We start from the raw sequence: 26989 nt of genomic DNA, 5'->3' as shown, positions 1-26989 counted from the left end.
GAGGTGTTAGTAGTTCCCCAAGATGCATGGGTGTCTGGTTCCTTGCCCAAAATCTCTAACCCTAAGGCAGATACCCAGGGTCTGTGTATAAAAGCAGAGCATTTCACATCAGTGTGCCCTTCTGAGCAGGAAGCAGCCCATGTTAGTTGACACCAAAAAAATCCAACCAAAATGGCAAGGGTTTAGCTCAAATCCCATCACTCCTCCAGGCTTAGGGGCCTCACTCCATTTGACAGGGAGTCACTTACCTCCACCTCACATTTTCCTATGGGCACAATGGGCCAAAGTGTGTAGGTTCTTAATTCCTACTTAAGCACTTAAATCACCCATTATAGTCAAGAGAATTTAAGGATTTAAATTGAAGATTAAGAGCTGAAGTATCTTTAGGGACTGATCCCCTCTCTCTCTCAAAAGGTGACAACCTTTATTTTTTTTCTTTCCCCTCCCCCTCTCCTCCTTTTTTTTCTTTTTCCCTCCTTTTTTCCCCCCTCCTTTGTCCAATAGGGAGGAGAAAGAAGCAGTTTCTTCCCTTTGTGCAGCAGGCCAACCATTAAATGTGCTCAGACACATTGAGCATCCAGGTCACTCCTCCACTTTAGAGGATTCACTCTGCCACTTCCCTGGCCATCATCCTAACAGCCACAGCAAACTCATCTGCAGGTGAAGTTCACACTGCTTTACGTTTGGCCATAAAAAGATTCATCAGGAGAGAGTGAAATTCCCCTTGTAAGGCCAATGGGCAAAGCACTTACCAAGGCAAGGGGAAAGGACCATGTCAGCTGGTCTCCCACATAACAATTGTGTGTTTTCTTTATGCTGCACTCGTTTTCATCACGTGCTGGTGCACTATTGCACACAAGGCAAACTCAACTCTTTTCCCCTCCTCAGACAGCAGATTCTTATTCGATTACACTGTGGCTTTTACTGGATACAAAAACTTTGGACCTAAGGGAGCGAGCCCTTTCATCCCCTGGAGAATCAAAAGCAGAGGGATTGCTTAGCTGAGGATTCTTAAAAACAAAACACTTTTGCAGAAATTCAGAAATTGTTGGGGTTTGGTTTTATTTTAGAACAATCCAGATCTGCATGTTTCAAAACACCAGAAAAACACACTGATGGCAAGAGAAAAAACACAAAAACTGAGAAAGACTTCACTCCAACAGCCACATCAGCGAAGTGTAAGCAGAGAAGAACTGTTGCAGTATTAATAATAGACTCTCCTTCTCTGGAGACATTCAAAACCCATCTGGACACTTTCCTGTGTGACCTACTCTAGGTGATCCTGCTCTGGCAGCAGGTGGACTGGATGATCATTTGAGATCCCTTCCAGCCCCTAACATCCTGTGATGCTTACTACATATTGCATTCCCACAAAAATCTCATTTGCTGACCTTAAAAAGCAGTGCCCTGTGTGACTTCCAAGTTCACTCACACTAACATTCTAGCACCCAGGCTGTCACCTGAGATGTGCAGACAGCTGTCATTTGGAGTGCCATAATACACCTTAGACCTCTTGATCCAAGTCTGCCTTACTGATTGAAAACAGTCACACTGGGGGTTTTTTAATCACATCTAATAGCTCATGGAGTGTTTAAGGTTTTGTCACTAGGAAAAAAACCATGCCTGCAATGGCCAATAATGCTTCTAAGTGTAGTTTTCTTTTGTGAGCACATGTCATGTATTCTGCATGTACTGCACTTTTTCATCTGCTTTGCAAACAGCAGAACCAGGATTTGTGCATCTGTTGGTTGTGAGCACTGCTCCTGTCCCTGTGGCAATTGGCAAGTCCCTGTATGGTTTACTGCCTTGAGGAGCTGACTCCAGGTACCCTGGGAGACGAGCTCCTGGGATCCAGCATGTAGAGAACTGCTGCAACACAACAATGCTGAGCCCCAGTAATCAGCTCCTGCTTTTGTGGGACCATACTGAGCTCTAGTTCCACTAGAAGTGGAATTTAAGGAGCCCATGGAGAGGCTAGGAAGCTTTTTCAGCAACTTTGAAAAATAAGACATTAGAAAAGTAATATCAATGCACAGACAATGGAAGAAAAAGAGTGATAAAAGGCTTAGGAAAGCATCTGCATCCTGCTTAAAGCACTTGAAAATAGCTCAGCTCTCACCTAGAGAGACAGCAAAGCCAGCATAGTAAACAGCAGAATGTTTAACTATTCACTTCTAGTTCTGGGGCCAGTGGCTAAAACTGCTGGCCTAAGCTTCAGAGAAAATGAATGTGAGCACAGGACAAGGCAAAGCTCTCAGAAATCTCAGCTAAAATCAAGCAGTCTGTTAAAAATGTGAAAAATTACACAGAGTCTACGTGGTTAACCTGTCCAAAAAACCATAGTCAGTCACACAGTGACAGCCTGGGGTTTGCATCAAAGGTTTGATAGGACAGGTAGGAAAAAGCATGACTTTGAAAGGGAAATTACCATTTGCAGGAAAGGAAAGTTTAGTAAACAATAGAGAATACAGAATTAACCAGGTTGGAAAAGACCTTCCAGATCATCAAGTCCAACCTATCACGCAGCACCAGCTAATCAACTAAACCATGGCATTGAGTGCCTCATCCAGTCTCTTCCTAAACACTTCCAGTGATGGTGAGTCCACCACCTCCATGGGCAGCACATTCCAATGGGGAAATCTCTTTCTGTGAAGAATTTCTTGCTAACATCCATCCTAAACCTCCCCTGGCACAGCTTGAGACTGTGCCCTCTTGTTCTGGTGCTGCTTGCCTGGGAGAAGAGACCAACCCCCAGCTGGCTACAACCTCCCTTCAGGTAGTTGTATACGGCAGTAAGGTTTCCCCTGAGCCTCCTCTTCTCCAGGCTAAGCAACCCCAGTTCCCTCAGCCTCTCCTCACAGGGCTGTGCTCCAGACCCTTCCCCAGCTTTGTTGCCCTTCTCTGGACACATTCCAGCAAGTCAACATCTTTCCTAAACTGAGGGGCCCAGAACTGGACACAGGACTCAAGGTGTGGCCTCACCAGTGCTGAGCACAGGGCAGAATAACCTCCCTGCTCCTGCTGGTCACACTGTTCCTAATACAGGCTAAGAATGCAACGAAGGCAGCTGGAGAGTAACCAGGCTTTGCTCAGATGTGACAACTGCAGCTTCTAAGTACAGCAAAACACTGGAAAGGACCAAGAAAACCGAAACGTGTCATGTGTCAGTAAGTTGCATGAAGTTCAAGTGTACTTAGTCCTCCTTGCCACACAGTTTGGCTGCTGCACAAGTCTGACAGCGTTCCTGTTGTACACTTTAAATGCAAAAATTAATTACTTCTGTCTGTTAGGCATCGTAAGCTCCATTACACTAAAACGAGGTTTGGTTTGTTTGCTTCTCTGGTGTTTTAATTATTGCAACATGATTACAACAGAGGAAACAACAGCCCTAAAGGTACAGACATAGCTAACATCTAAAATACCCTGGTGTATAAATATGTATGAGTGTGCATGCAGCTATGGACGATGCTTCCTTCCATAACTAAGCACCTCACATAATCCAAGCTTAGAACACTCTTGCTGGTACCTTCACATTATTCACATCCTCCAGAATTGCTCCTCATCACAGCAAAGTGACAAGGAGTACCCATCACTCATTCTTTTGGGGGGGGGGGGGGGGTTGGGAAGGAGGTAGAGGGAAACACATAAACAGCCTGAGCTATCTGTAGTCATTGAATGGCAATGCGCTGCACACAAACTGAAGAACAGGGTGATCTGACCTCACACTAGCATTCATCCTCATGCTCACAGCTCATTATTCACGTGCCATTCAAGCCAGCCTCAGTGGTTAAACACTGAGAGTGGCATCCTGTGGTTATGCTAAAACTGCAATGGCATCTCTTAAGAAAAGCTAACTCTAAAACTAGCTAAAACCAAAACAGTGGAACCACAGTGGCATACCACAAGCACACTGATTCAGGTTCAGTTAATAATATATAATTACATTCATGTATAGAGGCTATTTCCTCTCTCTACACTTATCATAACATTACATTACTCCTCTAATTCAGCCAAGCATCACACAGCAGTTCAGTCCTGCTGTTGGTTAAACAACTGCAAAAAAAACCCACCCTGTTTTCCATTTTCTCAAGTCTATTTCCTCTGCTTAGCCAAGCAACAGTCTACTCTGCCCCACTACATAAAACTGACCTATGAGAGGACATACAACTGCCACACATCCAAACAATATTCCCTCAGGCTTTAAATGCATTCCTGATCAGGAACATCACAGAACAGCAGCAGCTGCTGCTGCTGCTGCAATTCAGAAAGCCCTCACTCAGTTTATCCCCTGTAGCTCCAAACAGTTTAACAGATGAGACAGCCCTTTCTATCTCCAGGCCAAAATACCTCCTACTGCTGTACAAATACTTCAAGAAATAACAGCAGAGCTTTTATGCTACTTGTTGGATACTTATTTTTATGTCACAACCAAAAAAACCCCATCAGTATCACCTCTTCAGTAACATTCTTCTCCAAGACTTAGGTCAAAGAAATTGCACCAATCAATCAGGTTCCAGATTCAAACACTTTTTTTTTCAACTAATTGAATTGAGAAGGGAATAGATAGTTCATGCCCCCTGTACCCTTAAACCAGAATGAGGGTCTCATGCCCACATCCCAACTCTCCAGCGCCATAAGGACCACCTCAGGCTCCTTCAGGTTTTTCTTGTGAAGGAGAGCGAGTTATCAACTGTAAAAGAAACTTGCACAAGTTAAAATCAAGAAAAATCTCTACTACAAAGGGGTTGCTTTTCCCTGAAGATTTCTGGTTTAGTGGTTTGGTTTTGGGGTATTTTTTTGTAGAATAGAATAGAATAGACCAGACCAGGTTGGAAGAGACCTTTGAGATCATCACATCCAACCCATCAACCAATCCAACCCACCTAATCAACTAAACCATGGCACCAAGCACCCCATCAAGTCTCCTCCTGAACACCTCCAATGATGGTGACTCCACCACCTCCCTGGGCAGCCCATTCCAATGGGCAATCACTCTCTCTGTATAGAACTTCTTCCTAATATCCAGCCTAAACCTCCCCTGGTGCAGCCTGAGACTGTGTCCTCTTGTTCTGGTACTGGCTGCCTGGGAGAAGAGACCAACATGCACCTGTCTACAACCTCCCTTCAGGTAGTTGTAGAGAGCAATAAGGTCACCCCTGAGTCTCCTCCTCTCCAGGCTAAGCAACCCCAGCTCCCTCAGCCTCTCCCCATAGGGCTTGTGTTCCAAACCCCTCACCAACTTTGTTGCCCTTCTCTGGACACGTTCCAGCAAGTCAACATCCTTCCTAAACTGAGGGGCCCAGAACTAGACACAGTACTTCCTGGCTGCCTCAGGTCTTCTCAGCATCACCAGTTCCTGAGAACTGAACATGCCCTACCCATTTCACAGGGGTCAGATTAAGGAAGAATGTCTCTGCTTTAGTAATAGGAAGAGTTCTCAAGTTGGTGGCTTTGGAATTACTTAAAATACAGCAGAAACTACCAGGGAAAGATTTATATTCAAAGGATATTATGGCTAACAGTAATATGTTTGCAAAATCAATGGCACCCTAGCACAAAACAGCTACAGCTCAGGGGAATTCATATTGATTACATTCCCATGCAGTCCAAGACACTGTTCTCTTTTCCATGTTCCTCATTAGTGCATTTCAAGATTTATGTGAATTGCAAAACAGATGTAACTGAGCTCCAGATATTTATATTGTGTTAAGTAAGAAAAACAGACCAAAAAGAGCCCTGAAAGAATTCTACTCACCTAAAACTGAAATTCATTTGTTCCCAAATGCTTAATGAGAGAGGATGGCTCTGTCCACCTCCACATTCATCATCTGCTGCCCATTAATGAATATCCAATAATGCCAATACTAGGCAAGAAACAGCTGACAGAACCTGTTAGCACGCAGACTGTCGTTGCTTTCTTTGTGCACCCACCACACAAACCCAAGCCCTCCTGGCAAGCAAAACAGCGTGTGGCAAAAGCTGTGAGTCTTTGTAAGAGCCAATGTTTTGTAGCCTGGTACGTAGGATAGCGCTGACAGCAAAACCAGCAAGGTGCTAATTACTAAAAGCTATGCTGGTGCACGGCAGCTGTTGGGTTGTCAAGCATCAACTGCCCTACCAGCCACAAAGGAGGGTCATGTTTTAGCCAAATTTGATATTACTGTTTGCACAGGAAAAAATGACTTGATGAATGTGCCACACAGAGTGGCAGTGCCAGGCTCTGAATGGATTCTCATAGAAAAGAAAGCCTGGAAATTGTGCTTTGTGTTCTGTTCACAGGTTGCTGCTGACCTTTTCATGATAGCACCGATTCAGCTGGCTAGACTAAGAGCCAAAATGCAAATCAAGTCACCCGAGGAGTAACAGGTTAGAGCAAGCCAGAAGAGAGTAGAAAGCCTGACCCTCAAAGGTTGATGTCACCTGTGCCACACAGAGGACACTTTTCATTATCACCATAGTGGTTTCTTAAACAGACATTGTAATTGCAGTGGAACAGAGTGCTTAAGTGAAAAGTAATTCACATGCATGAACCTGGCACCTCTAAGACTAAGAGTTTGAATTAGTCTAATTGTTGGCTACACAGCTTCTAATAGCTACCAATGATCTTAATGCTCCCATATGCTTGCCTGATTTTCCATTTTGCCAGGGAAGTTACAATTCAAGTCCATGCAAGTACTGCAAAATTCTTTTTGCCTAAGAAACTCACAATGGAAAACAATGCCCAAATTCCAGTGTTAAGGAAGAGAGAGCTCCATGGAGAGAAAATAATCAGGATTGTTCCTACTCCTGCAAACAGGAATGCAACTGCAACAATTTCAGGCTGCCATGGCATCCCACAAAAGACAAATAGCAGCCTAGCCACAACATCATGAAGAGCTGAGTCAGCTCCACACAAAACTGAATTTTACTGCCTTATTGGATGGGGGTCTGGAAAGCAAAGAAATAAAAGATCTGAGTGATCCGCTCCTGAGAAAAAGAGGCAATGGCAACAGCAACTTCTTGAACATCACTATGAGGACAGGCACTACTTCATAATCTCTCCCTTGGGCAACAGCAGAAGCAGCACCACTAAACCCTGTGTCTCGGGCTGCAACACACAGAAAGCAGAAAGTAAGCAGATGGTGGCCAGCCTGCTATGATGGAGACCTCCTGCCCCAGGAAGACACCTGCTTTCCTTATGCCTAGAGCCAGCCCTGAGGCAACCAGTAATTTTTCAGTGCAAACTCTTTGCAGATTAGATCTTCTCTCCTTCCAAAGCACATCATGTCTCTGGGCTGACATTAGCTGGCATTCATGGCTGAAGATGCTACTGTGTGTTCATATAATTATCTCAGCACTAATAGCTACCAATAGGTACAGAAACATCCTCTGGTGAAAGCTTGAAGGGAAAATATGAGTCATAAGAACTAGGGAAACAAAACAATGAAAATGAAGACAAGTAAACAATCCTAAGGAAGATGAGAGGCAGAAAGGAGTCTGCACTGCCAATTTCATCCTAACCATTTTCAAGCAGTTTATTAAGCCTTTAAGAAGAGAGGAAAATCATTTTCTGCTATTGAAGCACAGTGATCCCTGCCGGAACAACTGGTATGAGGCACACACAGTGAGGGACTTCAGGACAAGATACAACCACAGCAACAACTTCCACAGAACCAATAAAATTAAAAAGAGGGGAGGAAAAAAAAAAAAAAGATTAAAAGAGTTTCATGAAATGCAATTAATCTGAAACTACCAATAGTAAAAAGCAAAACTGAGGTGTTTAACCTAGAAATGAAAGAAAGAACTTAAAGTTCTCAGAAGAACAGAAAGTGGGGGGGGGTGGGGGGTGGGGGGGGGTGGATTTCTAGGGCACCCAAAGGTTATTTTGAAATTTAACCTTTAGAGATATGAAGAACAGGCAAGGAAAAAAGAAAATTGACTACTAAAAATACTGTAAAAGTCAACAAATCAATAGGAAGCTACCATCAATATCAGATGCAGATGCTGTAACAGACTTCTGTACTGATTGCAGTTAGTTGAATCAAGGACTCTTTCTCACTTTTTTTCCAGCCTCCAAAATCATTCGGGTCCAAAGAGGCAGATAATGAAATAGAAGCAGATGTCTGTGGTGGGTGGAAATAACCACACACACACCCCAACTAATTTGGAGAAACTACCCCCAGAATAAATTGCTCAGACCAGCTCAGTCTGGGATGGAAGCAAATGGAGCTCTATTTACAAGCAAACTACAACCTAAAGCAAATAAGAAATGCAATGGATATGTACACAAAATGCACAATATATGTTATACATCTAGATAGATATAGATATATTTACAATTTATAAACCACAGAGAAACTCCTCAGATCCCCCCTTGGATGGATCCAGAGGGACTGGACCATTCACCTCCTCCCCCCACTCCCTCCCTCCTTCGTTTTACCTCACAGAGTCAAAACAGAGATACCTATGGAGAGAGAGAGGCTGCAAGCAGAAGAGACAAAAGAACAAAAGAGAAAAAGAACTGTTTATGCCTCTAGTCTATATCCCCATCAGCAAGCCCATGAATGATATAGAAACTATCATTCTTTTGCTTTTGTATTCAATGGGAATAATTTTAGTTTCATTCTTTGCAGTCAGGATTTGAGTTAAAGTTCCCCTTTCAAACAGTAACACTGTCTCAGGGGGAAAAAAAATGCACCTTTTCAGGTCTTTGTCAGAGGCAACTCCCTGCCTAAATGAAATTGATTTGTCTGTCAGAAATCACAGAATCACCAAGGTTGGAAGAGACCTCAAAGATCACCGAGTCCAACCTGTCACCGCAGACCTCATGACTAAACCATGGCACCAAGTGCCACCTCTTGAACACCCCCAGGGACGGTGACTCCACCACCTCCCTGGGCAGCACATTCCAATGGCAAACGACTCTCTCTCAGTGAAGAACTTTCTCCTCACCTCTCACAGATGAATAGAATAGAATAGAATAGAATAGAATAGAATAGAATAGAATAGAATAGAATAGAATAGACCAGACCAGACCAGGTTGGAAGAAACCTCCAAGATCATCATGTCCAACCCATCAACAAACTACATATGTACAAGGATATTTTATAGAATGCCTCCCTCAGCTGTCAACAACATTTACCAAATAAAAATGAACAGAAAGAACAAAAAAAAGTAAGAAAACTTATTTCTTACTCTATAAGCAGTTTGTTTACTTTTCTACAGTAACTTAAGTCTATTTTGTGGTACTATTGTGCTGGCTCTTATCAATTGCCTTCATCCAGTAAAACTTACAATACTCCAGCAAGACAACAAAGGATTTTGTTAGCACTATTATCCCAGCTTCCAGACAGCAAACCAACACAGAGAAACCTGTCCAGATATATACCAGGGAACAGACAAATCCTACATCCATTGAAGGCCCAGGTAAAGCTTCCTTTTCATGCCAGGACAGGGCAATTTTTAGTTGCAGTTCAAATATAGTTCCTCATGCAACACAAAAAGAAAATAAGATGCTGCTCTTTTCCTTAACTGAATTTATAAATGTGCTGCCACAAGTGAATTGCACTGAGAAAAACTAAACCAAACAAAAAGAACCAAAAAGCAGGGAATTGATTTATTACTTGAAAAATAAAACTTAATACAAACCTATAAAGCAAATAGTCCCAATTTCAGTTGTGAGCAGAAAAACATATGCCTGTGTAAACATATTACATCTGGAAAATGCCTCTTAATAAATTCAGGACAGATTGCACTTAATACAGGCACATCCTCGACAATCAGTGTACAACTCGACTCCAAATTAATGCCAGCCAAAGCCACAAGGAGAAATGCTGGGAAAAAAAAATAGAATGGAATAAACCAGGTTGGAAGAGACCTTCAAGGTCATCACATCCAACCCATCATCCAACACCACCTAATCAACTAAACCATGCAACCAAGCACCCCATCAAGTCTCCTCCTAAACGTCTCCAATGATGGTGACTCCACCACCTCCCTGGGCAGCCCATTCCAATGGGCAGTCACTCTCTCCGTGTAGAACTTCTTCCTAACCTCCAGCCTAAGCAAAATATGCATGCTGAAATCCTAAGGAGGAAAGCAGAGAGTTAACCATAGACAGCAGAGGCCCTAGGTTAGCAAGAACATCTTTTCCAATTATTTCTTCACTTTTGTGCTCTGTTTCTCATCTGCATGTTAGGTTTGTGTCCCCAGAACCACAACAGCAAGACACTCCCTAATTCTTGCAGGAAATAAATGCCAGAATAAACTGACATTTGTCACAGGCTTAGAGACTCTTATACTTTTAGAACCAATTTTGGCTTTCCATCTACTGGAAACTAAATATATTCACATAAGCAAAAAAAAAGGTAATAGATAATATTTACTGCAACAGCCCCCAGTTATGCTGTTACCAAGGGGGGAAAAAAACACACACACCACATTTTCTATTAAAAATAATCAAAAATAAATATGTTTATGAAAAACCAGATTATTTTTCCATATAGTTGCTTGGGGTTTGTTTTTTTTTGGCACAGAAGAATATAAACTTAATTTCATTCAGTAGTGGGGAGAAGGGAAAGGTTTTATTAGTTTGTTGCCATTTTTCTCCCCCACACACTTCTTTTGCAACTAACTTCACATATTGCAAACCATAAAGTAATTTTAATCATATAGAATAGAATAGACCAGACCAGGTTGGAAGATACCTTCAAGATCACCGGTCCAACCTATTATCCAACACCACCTAATCAACTCAACCATGCAACCAAGCACCCTATCAAGTCTCATCCTAAACACCTCCAATGATGGTGACTCCACCACCTCCCCAGGCAGCCCATTCCAATGGGCAATCACTCTCTCTGTGTAGAATTTCTCCCTAACCTCCAGCCTAAACCTCCCCTGGTGCAGCTTGACACAAAACATCTACCGGATGTCCTTCTCAAAGCACCACAAACTTCTGTATTTGTGACCTATATTACAGACCTCGGGCATCATAAGCTTCCTGACGCCCCCAAGCTCTAGCCTTTCACTTTCACAGGCTTTGTAGCAACATTCATCTCTGTTACCTTCTCCCAAGACGCGGTGCTGTAGCTCCACAGCCAGGCACAGGGCCACTGTGTCCTGCAGGGTCCCTCTCAGCTTTGTGGCAGGTAAGCCAGAAGCAACTGCAACTGCTTAAAAGTCATTTAAAATCTCTCCTTGACACACCACAGCTCCTGAGGAGTTTAATATTATTTTTCCCCAAGATCCCTACCAATTATATACGAGTCAGAACAAAATTATTTTCTTCACTGCATCCTTTACCTCAGGACTCAGAGCTCTACAGACCGAGATCAGAGTCCTCTAAGTCCTTCACACACATCCTCTAGTGAACTGGGGATGGGAGGTGTTCATTTTCGTCTGTAATAGATCTTGCTGTAGGACAAATGCACATCCTTCCCTCCCATGACAACCATATAGTTACATCTAGACAGCCTCCAAATTGGATCTCTTGTTCTACCAGTATATTGCCAGCACAGACCTTGGGGCAGTTAGATGACATGATTTACAACAAGCATTTTCACCCGGTCGCAGTCAAGCCCAATCCAACAGGTTATCTATAAACTCGCTGGGAGAGCTTCCATTTTGACAAAGGACTCCACACCTCCAAAGCCATTCTTTAAGAGCAATGGAGAGAGAGCTTGAGCTTCAAAACAGCACATCAAGTCTCTTTCAAGTAGCCTACAAGTACCAGCATTTAAAAGAGATGATCTTCCTCTCATTTCAAGGCTTCCAGCCAAGCAAAATTCCACATTCCCAAGTACAGCAAAAAGGTAACAACAGAGAGTCAAGAGCATCTAAGGTTCCTCCTGTCCTCTCAATGAAAAACAGTGCAGGAATCACCCCAAGAAGAGAAAAATTAGGCTGGATGTTACTTCTGATGGTTTTCTATTCCGACCTCCTTTTGAGCTTCACAGGTCCTTGAGAGAGTTGCTATTTTGTCAGAACCTGAGTAACTAAAGGCTTTTGTTCTGCAGCAGGAAAACACCATTCTGTATATATGCATACACAGATGCACATCATTTTCTCAATGCTTCTAGTCAGCTCCAGACTTAAAAACAAAGGCAAAAGCTCAAGCTCCAGGTTTGAAGAGCTAAGCACACAATTTTTAGCTGCTTGTATAGAAGTGCTGCTAAGTGGCTTCCAAGCAAAACGTCCTCATTACACACAAATATTTCTCAGTATTTTACAGTCCAGCTCAACCACAAGCAAAGTTCTGATCATCACCACAGGAACAACTCAGGGTTGTTTTTTTTAATTTGCTTTGCTGCCAAATGTTTGGTGCAAACATTTACCTGGTCTAAACTGCAACAGTTCCACTTAAAAACTCTTCCCAATTTTTCTCCTCTTCCCTGATGGCAGTAGAAATGTGACAGGGGCTATGCTGTGTCACAGGCTGAAGAAAGGATTTTGGCAATATCAGGATCAATGCAGGGGCTTAATGGATAAAGAACAGCAGGAGCTCTTTCTTGCTCACAAAGGTTAGTACATACATATCATGTCACCATTTCTTGAACAGATTTCTCCACCTTTCAGTGCTGGAACATGCAATGGGGACAATTTGCTGTAAGGGTCATTATACTGTAAAGATAATGATGCTGACCCAGCAGGGGTCACCTAGTGGTCAGCTTTTAAGTCAGATTCTGCTGCAATTAGTAGCTAACAACATGTCACTGGACTTTTCATTAACCCATCTAAAAATAAGCTAAAGTTCTGTTTTTAAAAAGTGGGTAGAAGGCTGTGAAACTGAAGCTTGAGGCACCCAAACTCCAGGCCACCTCCTGGGGAGGCGTTCCTAAAGAGAAGCAGTTTGCTCCAGCTCTGCTCCCACTCCGCCCCACTCCACAAATTCAGAGATGTGTGATGCACCCCTGCCCCCAAATCTGCAACGTGAGCACACTCAGAGATCTCAGAGGCTGAGTGGAATAAAGATTGGAATGCCAGTAAAGTACTTAAAGACCACTATTGCTTGATCCTGTATTAGAAATGATCAGCCTGCCCTTGGCAGTATCAAAAGGTAACGAGCAAAGCTTTGTATCTGAGATAGTAAACTCTACCCAAGTGTAATTCAGAAGAGCAATTGCTGAATCTTCAGTCCCTCCACGTGAACAAAAACCTCAACAGCATCAGAGCAGGATTTCTGTTGCCATTCTGAAGGAGTGAGGAGATATTTTCTTCTTTAACAGCAATGATTGTAATCTATTCAAATGCAAGTTACTGATGTCAGAACTGACAGTTGCAAGGCTGGATTGCTTAGGAGTCATAATTATTTATGACACTTTATTACAACAACTCCAAAACATATGGTTATCTCATTAGAAATTACAATTTATTTTCATATAAATCTCAGCATGACATTACACCAAAAGAACTCAAGTTACTCCAGGGGATGGAGAATAATTTCACTTTCCAGGGTTTGGCAGTTGGAATATGAATTTAAACTGATTCACTGGTGTGTGTATACATATATATAGATATAGATAAAAGCACTTTTGGTAACACAACTAATTTATCTAGAGCCATATATGGCAGCAAAATAATTTTCCAACACATTCCTGAACCTTCTTAGTATATAAAAAAAATCTACCATTACATTTGAAAACCTTCTGTCCACTAGGAAGCAGGGTCAGAGTGGCTGGAGAGCAGCCAAACAGAAAGGGACCTAGGAACACTGATAGACAGATGGCTGAACATGAGCCAGCAGTGTGCCCAGGGGGCCAAGAAGGCATCCTAGCCTGCATCAGGAATAGTGTGGCCAGCAGGAGCTGGGAAATCATTGTGCCCCTGTACTCAGCACTAGTCAGGCCACACCTTGAGTACTGTGTCCAGTTTTGGGCCCCTCAGTTTAAGAAGGACATTGAGACTCTTGAACATGTCCAGAGAAGGGCAGCGAGGCTGGGGAGAGGCCTCGAGCACAAGCCTTCGGAGGAGAGGCTGAGGGACCTGGGATTCTTTAGCCTGGAGAAGAGGAGGCTCAAGGGAGACCTTATTGCTATCCACAACTATCTGAAGGGAGGTTGTAGCCAGAAGGATGTTGGTCTCTTCTCCCAGGCAATCAGCATTAGAACAAGAGGACAGAGTCTCAAGCTGTGCCAAGGAAAGTTTAGGCATGAGGTGAGGAGTAAGTTCTTCACAGAGAAAGTTGTTAGCCATTGGAATGTGCTGCCCAGGGAGGTGGTGGAGTCACCATCCCTGGAGGTGTTCAAGAGGGGATTGGACATGGCACTTGGTGCCATGGTTTGGTAGTCATGAGGTGTTGGGTGACATATTGGACTTGATGATCTTTGAGGTCTTTTCCAACCTTGTTGATTCTATGATCTCTGCCTATGAACCTGTGCAATTCCTTGGCAGGGGGAAGGTCTACTTTGTTTTTAACTCAGTTTCCTTCACTAGCAGCTCACAGAACAAGGAAACTGCAGCCTCATTATTGAAGCCCATAAGCCCATGAATGCAGAAGACTGACTGACAAGTTCCTAAGCACATTATGAAAGATTAATTTGAGTTCAAGCAGTGGTTAAGATTAATATTAAAGTCTTCCTCTATGAAAATAGTAGGCAGGACAAATGCATTATTTGCATTTCATCTCCAAGAGAAGAGTCCCTGATAATAAGATGATACACATCAATGGAAGGCTATAAGTGATACTCTCAGGTACCTGAAGCCCTAAAAGCCTTTGCAAGTGTCTTACAAAGAAACTGAACTTCAAAAAAAACAACCTGGCATCAAGCCACATATTGATAAAAAGGGGGATGGGGTGGGGGATGGTTTTGTTTGCTTGGGGTGTTCTCTTGTTTTGTTGTGGTGAGGTGGAGTAGTTTTTTAAAGTGAGGACTTGGATCTAACTGAAACACTGCCACTGAGGCAGACTTTGGGTCAGAGATGATGATCTTGACTGTGAGATTTCTACATTCCCTGAGTTCAAGAGGGACAGGGAGGTAGTAGAGAGTCTAGCAGAGAGCCACAAAGATGATTAAGGGAGTGGAACATCTTCTTTATGAGGAGAGATCAAAGGAGCTGGGATCTTTAGCTTGGAGAGGAGGAGACTGAGGGATGACTTCATTCATGTTTTATAAAGATGTGCAGAGTGAGAGCCAAGAGGATGGAGCCAGGCTCTGCTGCGTGATGCCCAATGACAGGACACAGGGCAAGAGGTGGAAGCTAAGGCATAGGAATTTCCATGGAAACATGAGGGGGGGAAAAAATTGTCTTTGAGGGTGACAGAACACTGAAACAGACTGCCCGGGGGGGTTGTGGAGTCTCCTTCTCTGCAGCTGTTCAAGACCTATCTGTTCCAATCTGTGTGTCAGTGTGACCTGGTATAGGTGATCCTGTTCTGGCAGGGGGGTTGGACTGGATGAGCTTTTGAGGTCCCTTCCAGCCTCTAACATTCTGTGATTCCTCTGTCCTTTTGCTACAGTTTCAGTGCAGGAAAAAAAGTCAGTGTGGTTGCAATGCACACAGTCATTTGTTAGCAGTATTTGTCCCATTTTCTTAACTTTAGGTCATTTTTTGATGTATGTACATACTATGTCGAGTTATGCATGGGTGTACACGTGTGAAGCACAGAACATAACTTTCCTACAGTATCCAGAGAATAACAACTGCAGGAAGTAAGAATATCTTGTGAGGCAGGGGTTTTTTTTTGAGAGTACAATAAACAGAAGGACTATCATTAAAAGCTGACCCAAAAGTCAAGTCAGCAGACACAATCCAAAACCTCAGTCATACATCACTGCCACACAGAAGGTTTATATGGGTACCACAGACTGTTAATGTCATGTCCCAAGCCACAATGCACTGAAATGAGAACAGCTGCAATGAAATCACTACAGAGGGGGAAGGGGGGGGTGGGAGGGAGAGAGGGAAGGGAAAGAAAAAAGCATCAACAAAATCCAACTTATTTTATAACAGCAAGAAAAACATCAGCTGTGGAAACTCAGCAAATTGCCAGCAGACTGGAAGTCACAAGTGGTTCTACAGCATTCTATCAGGACAAAAAAATGGGATGAGTTTTCTCAAATATTAAGGCATTTAATTCATTAACTCTTTAAGCTGAGGTAACAGCACTAAGGTGACCTTGAGGGTCAGGGCAATTCATGCCTGAATTAATCTCACAGCAATGTATTCTTCACAGATCTTCTCCTGTCACTATTAATCCATGCAACTTCACCAGGAAAGGAAGAAAAAAAAAAAAGGATAAAAAAGTCAATACAAGGAATTCTCAGTGCTATATTTGGGCTCAGAACCTTCAGCCACTTCTATAAGGGCAGGACAGACTCACCTGGGACATCATGTCCTAACCACTGCCTTGTGAGCTGCTTCTGCCAGAGAAGCTGGGTTTGGTATTTATACTCCTGTAAAATAGTTTTATGTTGTTACCTGCTCCTAAAAGACAAACTCAGACTCACACAGCTTGTTTACACTCTTTACATCAACAGCTAGAAGACATGCTGGAGACCAAGTGCTATCCTACTTAGGCCTATAGGGAAAGCACCCCCTGCAATACAGTCATACAGTCAGAATGTTATTCTTCTAAGCCCACTTTAGCCAATGGCTCCTTCCTTACCCATTGTAACAGGAACATTCTCTGGTGACACTGGTGAGACATTGAGCAACCAAGTCTAGTTTAGAGGTGTCCCTGCCCAGGGTGGGGAGGTTGGAGTAGGTGATCTCTCAGGTCCCTTCCAACCTAAGCCATTCTATGACAAGGCATCCTGTGGTACGATTCTGCATCACTTTTGCTAGGTGGTTCTTGAGGACATAAATAGTTGTGCATGAAGGACAGAAGGTTAATATTTACTTTCTTGTTTCATGCACTCCTGTCAGTGAGAAGAGGCATGCACTTATCCTAACTGGGAGATACATTCCACTTCAGACCTAAATGGCTCTCACAAGGAATCAGAGCTCCATAGCAATTATGTAATAATCACTTTTACACCTATGTAAAAACCTTGCAGTAGAAATGGGCTGCTGATGTTTCAAGCTTAGAAGGTAATAAGGAACATAGAACTGAAATTTGTCAGGGAAAAGGGGTCCTGCTTTTGCTCTTCACTGTGAAATACGCAGCATAAACTCAGAGTAATACAATGGGTTGGAAAGGACCTTAAAGATCCTCTCGTTCCACCTTGGGTTTTTTTCTCAACCATACTGCAAATGTGACCATGGAACATGAATTTTAGAAGACACAAACACATTTCAAAAGGCAGAGCAGACTTAAGCACAATTCTTCAGAGATCTTACAAGCTCAAAATGATGCCATAAATTCCAGCAGGATAAAACTTGGTGAGTAAGGGTAGGCAGAAACAACAATGAAAATACAGGTAAGGCAAAATAATAGCACACATTAGAATTCACATGCACTAGTACTTCAGATAAATTGGAAGAATTGAAAAATCCAGAAAGCTCCAAGTTAACCATCTGGGGCGCTCATCTGACATACCAGGACATCAGAAGTGTGAAATAGTTTAACTTCACCACCTCAAAGGCAATAGTAATCTTAAACGTCTTTGCAATTCAAAGGCTTAGGAACGACCAAGACAAATTCAGAAGTACAGTTCTGATACAGTGAATGGTATCTGCCTTGCTTCCACCAGTGGTTTGCATGTTTGCAGCTTGTTTGTGTGTTTTGTGCACTTAGTTCTTACACAACCCACACAGAGATCCAAAACTCACCCCGCCAAATTCCATTATACTATGCAAACATCCTGACAAATTGTACCTTCAGCTACATGCCTCTGCCTTATTGACTTTGATTTATTTAAATCACAGCTTCACCATGCATTGGAGAGAACACTAGACAGCCAGCTATGGGAAGATTCTCCTCAGCAGATTAAACATACAGATGAGGGAAATGAGGCTAGAGCGGCATACAAAGAGATTTTGCAGCGAGCCATTGTGGGGAGTGAAAGGAAGCTCTTCACAGGGCTGAAAGGAGTCACCTCCTGGCTAATTGATTGTCAGTCTGGAGCTCCCCTTGCTAAAGGGCCTTTTCTTCTCTAGGTTATGTCCTAAGAGCTGCTCTGCATCTAGCCAATTTATAATTTCATAACATGCAGAAAGTGCCTCTCATCTGTCCCATGGTCTCAGCAGCAAAAGCAGCTGTGTTTGTTCTGTCGCCTCACGATTCCCCCACAGGCGCAGAAGAGTCAGGGATTTGATTTCCCCTCCGAATTTTAACACAACACAGACCAGATATGTTGTAATTCTCACTAATTTCTTCAGAAAGCTCTTTCTTTTTCCCCACCACTAAAGCACTGCAAACTTCTCCAATGTTATTTCAGTCATTTACATTTTTTCCATACAGGGGGAAAAAAGGGACAGTCTGCTCCTAGCTAAATAAAAACACTAAGCACTGATTTCATTTAAACCAGCAATAAGGAACAGATATTGATTCTGTATCATCACAGCTGATAAAGAGCCTTCTTACTGTCTTCTGTTTTCTCAGAAGCCCTTGCAGTACCTATAGAGCAGCTCTTCTCACACTTTTTTTGCACAAAGCAAGTTTCTCTATATGCATTATATCTGCTGCCTACCGTTCAGAAGAAGTGGGCAATCTGTTTTCCCAGTCACTGAAAGCGTGTCTATAGGATCACTTAAAATTTTGTCTGCAGAGAACTAACTAAATGCCCTAAGATTTATGGTTGCAATTTACTGAACAGCTTCATAAAGTGCTATTTAAAGCAGCTCTGTTCACTTACATACACTAAAAAGTCTTTTTATGAGAGCAGGATTGGTTAAGCCCAGTCCAAGCATGTCTCTTTTTTCATTCTTTCCTCCTGTCTTCCAATTTTTACAGTGCATTTTAACAGCTTGTCAAAAATGCCATCTCCCTTCCATCACCAGTAATAGTGGAAACAGAATCAAACCCCACCTATAATGGCCAAAAGATTAAATATTATAGTCTGACACATAAGGGCATTAAAAAAAAAATATTATAATAAATGCACAATGCAAAGGCAGGAAGGAATGTGGCATATGCTAATTCCTCAGTTTAGGTTTTAATAAGTACATCACAGTGATGAATAACAGCAAGCTCTAGAAAACACCGAGAAATAAAAAGGAGAATAATGCCCTACAGTATTTGTTCCTGTGATGGAACCATACATCAACAGAAGTACCTCAGTTGCACTATTCTAAGAAATAGTTCTCTTCCATATCACAGGAAAAGCATTTCAAGTAAAGCACTTGGCCCACAGAAGTACTTCAGGAAGGTCTGCAGGTCATCATTTCTATATTGAAGCCTCCGCACACCTTCACACTTACCTTTCTCACAAATGTCAGCAGAATTCCCACTTCCTACATGAATACATCTTACAAAAACATTGCTCTGCACAAAAACATTTTAGAAGGGAGCTGCTATTGTCTGGGGGGAAAAAACTGGTTTACCAATTGTAATAACTGCATGACCAAGGCGTGCCAAGGTGCACATGCATCGGAGAAGTACACCCACAGAAAAGGGACTTGAGCAGTCCGGCACCACTTGTAAACTTCAATCCATATTTATTAGCATAAAAGGGGTCTCTGTGACATTCACCATCATGAAAGTGCATTCTGCAATGGATTTCATTCATTGGCCTGGTTTGCAATACTGTGTTCCAGACCAGCTTAAGGTGTTTGAATATTTTGTTTACCTTCACAATAGGCAGAGTCCCCTTGGACAGAGAGATAACCGTTCTTGCATTCACAAGTAGCTTTTGTGTTCCAGTTTTTGCACTCTGAGTTTTCACCACATTTGTGTCCCTCTGCACAGAAGTTATGGCCTGAAACACAAGGAACGTGCAGCCTGGTGTTAAAACATTTATTTCTTTTCACAGCTCTTCAGATTTAATATTTACATTGACATTATTACTCTGAAAAACTTTGGCGTGCTACATTCCTGTGGTGGGTTAACGCCCATTCTGAAAACAGGGTGGGGAGCTGGTGAGTGCTTTGCCCTCCCTGCAGGGCATTTTCCCCCTGGGAAACTGAGTCTGTTCCACTCCCCCCTCCCTGCCCAGCTAGGGTATAAAAGGGAAGGCATTGGAATCATTAGCCCTCCTTTTGGCTCCTGCCTCTCCTGGATGAGAGCTACTGCAGCTGCCTTCCTGCTCCTCTGCCATGTGGTCAAGCCTGATCCTTCTCCCTGCTGCCTCTGGGCCTCTTCAGAGAGAGACTGGTTTTGCATTCTTTTTCTTTGTCCCTCTCCCATCCGTCCTTGTTCCTTGCCCTTGTGAACCTTACCTGTTATTGCTTTTATATATTTGTTGTTGTTGTTGTTGTTTAAAGAAAACTCTTTCCCTCTCTACTTCCAAGCCAACTCCAAATTATTGTTTGGTGGATTTGCTCCTTCCCTTTTTTTTTCTCCCTCTCTGTTGGGAGGGAGGAGGGGGGAGCGGGGAAGAGATTCCCAGCCTTGCCCCCATCTGAGCTCTTAACTCCCAGTTAAGGCTTACACCACCACAATTCCTTAACTTCTTTTTCTAAATCCATCTGGGGTTTTTGCATGCCTCCATCAAGTCTCAGTAAAACCATTTTCTTCAAAACTGTATTGGTATGACTCGTTTTAGGTAGGAGAACAGCCAATTTCGAAGCATTTAGTCATCACAATACATTAGCCTTCTCCCAAACCCACGTAGGATAAAATGCCACCCTTATCTCCAATTGCCAAGAAGTGCAACACCAACTTACAGCAAAAAAAAAAAAAAAGATAATGAAATGCAATATAAAAATAAATAACTAAAAATCCCTCACCATTCTCTTATTATACATAATCAAATATGCTTTTAGAAGAGCAAAAATAAGATGTTGCATTAGAACACAAAACTGTCCTGGTAGTCACAACAGTCTCCATGCTCTGCCTTGTAATTCTGTCATCAAAACCCAGCTGGATTGTTTCTACACTTTATAATTAATCCATGCATCATGTTTTGTAGGGGAGAATGTTTATTAATCTCTCCTTTTCCCTTGACACAAACTCTGAGTAGCTTCTTTGTGAGCAGTTTCTTTTATTTCATACAAAGTCATTTCTACAAACATGATGAACTTTCCCTCTTTCTTTAAAGGCACAACTGGCTGAAGTTCTTTCTTCCTGATGTTCAGTTTCTCAGAGATGTGTCAAAATCTCTGTCTGCTGAAGTCTTCATCTCTTTCAAGGCACTCCACTGGAAGTACTCTAAAGAATAACCAAACACCTCACAGAATTTGACAACAGGAGGGGTTTTCACCCTCATTGGTGTATTCCTGGTGGATTTTTCTCTATTTATATCCAGAAGTCAATTTCTATTTGCCTGAGATATATAAGCAGTCAGCATATACCTGGATTGTCCCTCCTGGAGGAGGGAAACCAGAAACTCAGACCTACCATTAGCTACTTGTATTATATCTTGCATATGAGTTCCAGAATTTCTCCCAGTTCTGCCTGGTCATTAAAAATAAAACCCTCAAGTCCTAGTTCACTAATCCTAAACACCCTCTAAGGACAGCCAAGAAAAAGATGACTTGGACATCTAAACACCACATTCAGAACTTTGTTCATATTCATACAATGGCTCAGGTTGGAAGGGACCTGAGACATTAACTACACTCTTTGGAAGACTTCAGTTTATACTAAACACAGTTTTCATCTACAGTAAGCAAATTTCCAGAAGGCTATCCTAAAGCTGTTGTTCATTGGAGGGGGTTTGTTTGTTTTTAGACATGCAGTTCAGGCATCTACCAATGTAAGGCTCCAGTTTGGTCATTTTAGTGCACTTCAGCTTTCTGAGTCTGACCATCAAATACTGGGCTGTGAAGTCATTTTTTATAAACCTAACATTTGCTGGCAAGAAGGACACTCTCTCAGGGTCAACCTCCACCTCTACATTCAAACTTCAGATTGGTTTTCTTACAACCAAAGTACCTTTGTAGAGCTCAGTTAGCTCATTCTGTCATTGTAAGCCAGCTTGGGAGAAAGACTCAACCCCGTTAATGAAAACTGCAGAGAATCCTTCCAGTCTTCCTTCATTTCACAGTCTGGTAAAAACCACTCAAGTATTCCAGCTACAGCCTTGTCAAGCCCGGGTTCATTTTATACTGGTTTAAAAAGGTGCAGTTACACTGCCCTCAGCCATTTATGCAATCTCAGTATTTGGCTCCTCATTTTTGCCTTTATAATTATAATTGAAACCGAACACTGGAACCCATTTCTCCAAACTTATCCACTCAGCATCTAATTTATACTCCCCAAGCAGGATTACTATTCTGTTGGCATTCGAGATAATATCCAAGAGACAACAAGTCTTATAACATTTTCTTTGTCACTGTTTCCCCTAAGACTGTGAGATCCTAAGTCTATTTCCTGCTTCTTTAGAATAATAATTCTGCTTTGAACTCAGACACAGCAGTAGTTTTATATTTGACTATTATTGGTAGCTACTACCACTCAGAACCAATGCAACATCTCGGTGTGTTAAGCTAAGCAGTATCAAAATCCCACATCTTGATTCTGTGTGGATTGGTGCTGCTTTCTTAGGATATTTTTTATTATTATTTTTACTTATTTCTACTTCCCTCTCATCCAAGCCTGTAAAAAATAGGCCACTTTCCTCAGCATGTTTTAATTACAATAGGCCATATACAACTTTCTGCCCAAAAAAAAACCCTTTTGTCCTAGGCTCTTTTTATCCCAGTGAGTCAACATTTTACCTTGCAAGTGGCTCATGGCAAAATTACCACCATAGAATCATAGAATTGTTGGTTGGAAGGGACCTCAAGGATCACCTAAGTTCTAACCCCCTGCCATGGGCAGGGACACCTCACACTAGAGCAGGTTGCTCACAGCCACATCCAACCTGGTCTTAAAAACTTCCAGGGATGAGGCTTCCACCACCTCCCTGGGCAACCTGTGCCAGTGTCTCAGCACCCTCATAGGGAAGAACTTCTTACTGGCATCCACTCTGAATCTACCCATTTCTAGCTTTGCCCCATATCCCCTAGTCCTATCGCTCCCTGATACCCTACAAAGTCCCTCCCCAGCTTTCTTGTAGCCCCCTTCAGATCCTGGAAGACCACAATTAGGTCTCCTCAGAGCCTTCTCTTCTCCAGACTGAACAGCCCCAACTCCCTCAGTCTATCCTCATAGCAGAGGAGCTCCAGCCCTCTGCTCATCCTCATGGCCCTTCTCTAGACACCTTCCAGAACCTCCAGATCCTTCTTGTAACAGGGGCTCCAGAACTGGACACAATACTCTAGGTGGAGTCTCACCAGAGTGGAGTAGAGGGTGAGAATCACCTCTCTCAACCTGCTGGCCACAGTCCTCTTGATGCAGCCCAGGCTCTGGTTGGCTTTCTGGGCTGCAAGTGCACACTGGTGGCTCATGTTGAGTTTCTCATCCACCAAAGCCAAAGGGATGGCTTTTCAGGCTTCACCTTCCCCACAAGTCCCAAGTCCCAAATCCCAGACCAATCATCCTCCTCTAACAACATTTTTTTCCCAAGCACAAGTTGCTGATTAGTTTTCAGTATCACATCATAGCCCTATGAATTCTTCACTGTTTAGTGGCCATCTCTGAGGTTCACCAGCAGAAATGAGGACTGCCTATCCATTTTGTACCACTAGATCTGTCACCTCCTTTAGAAAACATTCTCTGGGAAAATCTGTATTGCTTTTAAATCCTTTGTTCTCAACTCAAATAGGAACTTTCCCCATTCAGAATCTTTCTTAGGCTTTTGAGCTTCAAGGCCATTAAACGATCACAGGGGGAGGGGGGGAAGTAATGCTCTAGTTCTGTAACCTGCATAATCAGGGGCTCTGAAGAACTTTCCATTGTTCTCTCATTAGGAACACAAAGTGACAGAACACTTACTGCATCTCTAGATTGCCTTGGCATTAATTCCTATAAAAGTAATTTCAAAAATGCCGACTACAAGTGACTCAACTTCAATTTCCCACAGCACTTCAGAAAACTTGTTTCAGGCTTCTGGAAAATGGAAGCCATTCACACAACTCACAGGATGTTAGGGATTGGAAGAGACCTTGAGTGACCATCTAGTCCAGGGCCCCGGCCAGAGCAGGATCACCTAGAGCATGCATGGTGCTACAACACTGTGTGGTGCCAAGCTTTTACAAGACAAATGGAAGTTAAAGGTTAACCAGTACAGGAAAAAAAGAGGGGAGGAAGAACTTGATGGTATAGTAAAATCAAGGTTCACTGTGCCTTGATTAAAGTACAAATATCACTGACTGCAGGAGAGGCTTTTCCAAGTACGTCTCTTTTTTGCAGTGAAGATGAAGGGGTACCAGTTGATAGTAGGCTGAACATGACCCAGCAGTGTGCGCAGGTGGCCAAGAAGGCCAATGGCATCCTGGCCTGAATCAGGAATAGTGTGGCCAGCAGGAGCAGGGAGGTCATTGTGCCCCTGGACTCAGCACTGGTTAGGCCACACCTTGAGTCCTGTGTCCAGTTCTGGGCCCCTCAATTCAAGAAAGATGTTGAGTTGCTGGAAGGTGTCCAGAGAAGGGCAACAATGCTGGGGAAGGCGCTGGAGCACAGCCCTATGAGGAGATGCTGAGGGAGCTGGGGTTGCTTAGAATGGAGAAGAGGAGGCTCAGGGGAGACCTTCTTGCTGTCTACAACTACCTGAAGGGAGGTTGTAGCCAGGTGGGGGTTGGTCTCTTCTCCCAGGCAACCAGCACCAGAACAAGAGGACACAGTCTCAAGCTGTGCCAGGGGAGGTTTAGGCTGGATGTTAGTAAGAAATTCTTCACAGAAAGAGATATTGGCCATTGGAATGTGCTGTCAGGGAGGTGGTGGAGACACCATCATTGGAGGTGTTTAAAAAGAGCCTGGATGAGGCACTTGGTGCCATGATTTAGTTGATTAGATGGTGTTGGGTGATAGGATGGACTTGATCTCAAAGGTCTTTCTGAATCTGGTTAATTCTATTCTATTCTATTCAGCACTTTAGAAGAGCCAAGAGGTGCATAACAAGGAAGCCTGGGTTTTGTATTTCTTAGACCCTGGTCTTCATTCTCTCCAGATGGGTTTTTGGACACAAGAGAGGAATAAAATGCTGCCAACTCTGAGCTCATGCTGGACCTAAGCACTTCTCCTGTTTTTCCGGCAAATAAAGCCCACCTCATATGTGGACTGCCACTTGAAGAAATGAGCCTCACATTAACAATCCCAGCTCAGCTCCTAATTTACATAAATATTTTAATTCATTCTTGTTCAGCAAAACTATCAGGAATGCACACAGGGCCACGGACTGGAACGGGCTGCCCAGAGGGGCTGTGGAATCTCCTCTGGAGACTTTCTACGCCCATCTGGATGCATTCCTGTGAAAACTGTGCTAGATTCTATGGTCCTGCTCTGGCAGGGGGGTTGGACTCGCTGATCTCTGGAAGTCACTTCCAACCCCTAATATCCTGTGACTGCAACAGCCATGTTTATATTCCTGAATAAACAAGGAGAGACCTAAGCACTGTCTTAAACATCAGTTTGCTCGTGGCTAATCTATTCATGGGAGCAATTACTTATCCTCAACCAAGCAGAATGGAAAAGAATGCAAACATCCAATTTTTATGAATTCTTTTGTGTGAAATGGATTATAGGCTTCCTTTAAAATACCTACACAGATGGCAAATCCACCCATTGATGCCTCTGTGGGATCTCTGAATCTCAGCGTGGGCGGCAGCTAGCAGAGGGCACACATTGCGATTGCCCAGGTGGAGAGAACTGAATTACTGAGACTTTGGAATATTCAGCAAAGTCTTATCAGAGACAGTCAGCTCCTCTCTAAATATAAGAAATGGCTTAAAATAGAATCGTGGCATCTGAGCAAGCAGGCAATTGGAGAGGGTTTGACAGAATCACACAAAATCTTTGAAGAGTTCTGATAATCTCAACTAATTTCAGGCCACCACAGATGACAAGGCAAGTGAGCACAAATTAAAGATACAGAAAAACACGTTCAGAACAGATGTCAGAAACCATTTTCCCCCTGCAAGCACACCCAGCCATAAATGTGCACATCAGCCCTTCAAAGTCACTCAAGACATTCGAGACGCAATTAGATAGCACCAGCTGGGAATTTGTCTGGATTTGTGATGGGCCTGATGACCTCTGTTCCTTTCCCAAACATTTGTGATAGCATTACTCCCCTCCTTTATCAGGGCTGCTAAAATGTTGGCTCCAGTTTTCCTTAAGAATATATCTGTATCTTTCCACTTCTCTTTTCTGACTGGAGAAAGACCACAAATAAATGTATTAAGTCAATTATGAAATTGATCCTATTTTATACTAGCAAACCACAGAATCACCAAGGTTGGAAGAGACTTCAAAGATCATCAAGTCCAACCTGTCACCCAACACCTCATGGCTACTAAACCATGGCACCAAGTGCCACATCCAATCCCCTCTTGAACACCTCCAGGGATGGTGACTACACCACCACCTCCCTAGGCAGCACATTCCAATGGGCAATCACTCTCTCTGTGTAGAACTTCTTTGTTACATCCAGCCTAAACCTCCCCTGGTACAGCTTGAGACTGTGTCCTCTTGTTCTGCTGCTGGTTGCCTGGGAGAAGAGACCAACACTCTCCTGGCTACAACCTCCCCTCAGGTAGTTGTAAAGAGCAATAAGGCTTCCCCTGAGCCTCCTCTTCTCCAGGCTAAACAACCCCATATAAAATATAAAACTATCACTTCTGCAGCACCAGGATCTGCACAACTGGCTAGGATTTAGTGATCTCAGATCAGATTATCTAAAATTAAACATCTATTCCACTTATTTTCCTGATCTCTTTAACGTGTTCAGGTTCCCATTTCCAGAGCACGCTTTCCAAGAGCAGCATGCTAAGCTGTCTTCTGCAGTTATCCACTTTAAAGTACTTGACATTATTTAGTAGTTTGGCTTAATTATTAACTGAAGAATGCAAGAACTCATTCAAGACTATAGCTGGAATCAATGTGTCATATATCCATGCCTCCTCCTAATATTCTCCTGGGCAATTC

The 26989-nt window shown here is 42.9% G+C and overlaps 1 protein-coding gene across 3 annotated transcripts in view; it reads right to left on the bottom strand.

Moving 5' to 3' along the window:
- NELL1 (neural EGFL like 1) overlaps window positions 1–26989 on the bottom strand; it is a 343290-nt gene that overhangs the window by 216229 nt on the left and 100072 nt on the right. For all 3 annotated transcript variants that reach the window (XM_054171658.1, XM_054171659.1, XM_054171660.1), the window contains exon 12: window positions 19650–19778. In XM_054171658.1, coding sequence (XP_054027633.1) covers window positions 19650–19778 — 129 coding nt within the window. The remainder of the gene's footprint in view (window positions 1–19649; window positions 19779–26989) is intronic.

Source organism: Dryobates pubescens, chromosome 22 (assembly GCF_014839835.1).
Source record: "Dryobates pubescens isolate bDryPub1 chromosome 22, bDryPub1.pri, whole genome shotgun sequence".
Lineage (NCBI taxonomy): Eukaryota > Metazoa > Chordata > Aves > Piciformes > Picidae > Dryobates > Dryobates pubescens.
Note: the sequence above shows the minus strand (reverse complement) of the source record. Positions and strands in the feature narration are given on the sequence as shown.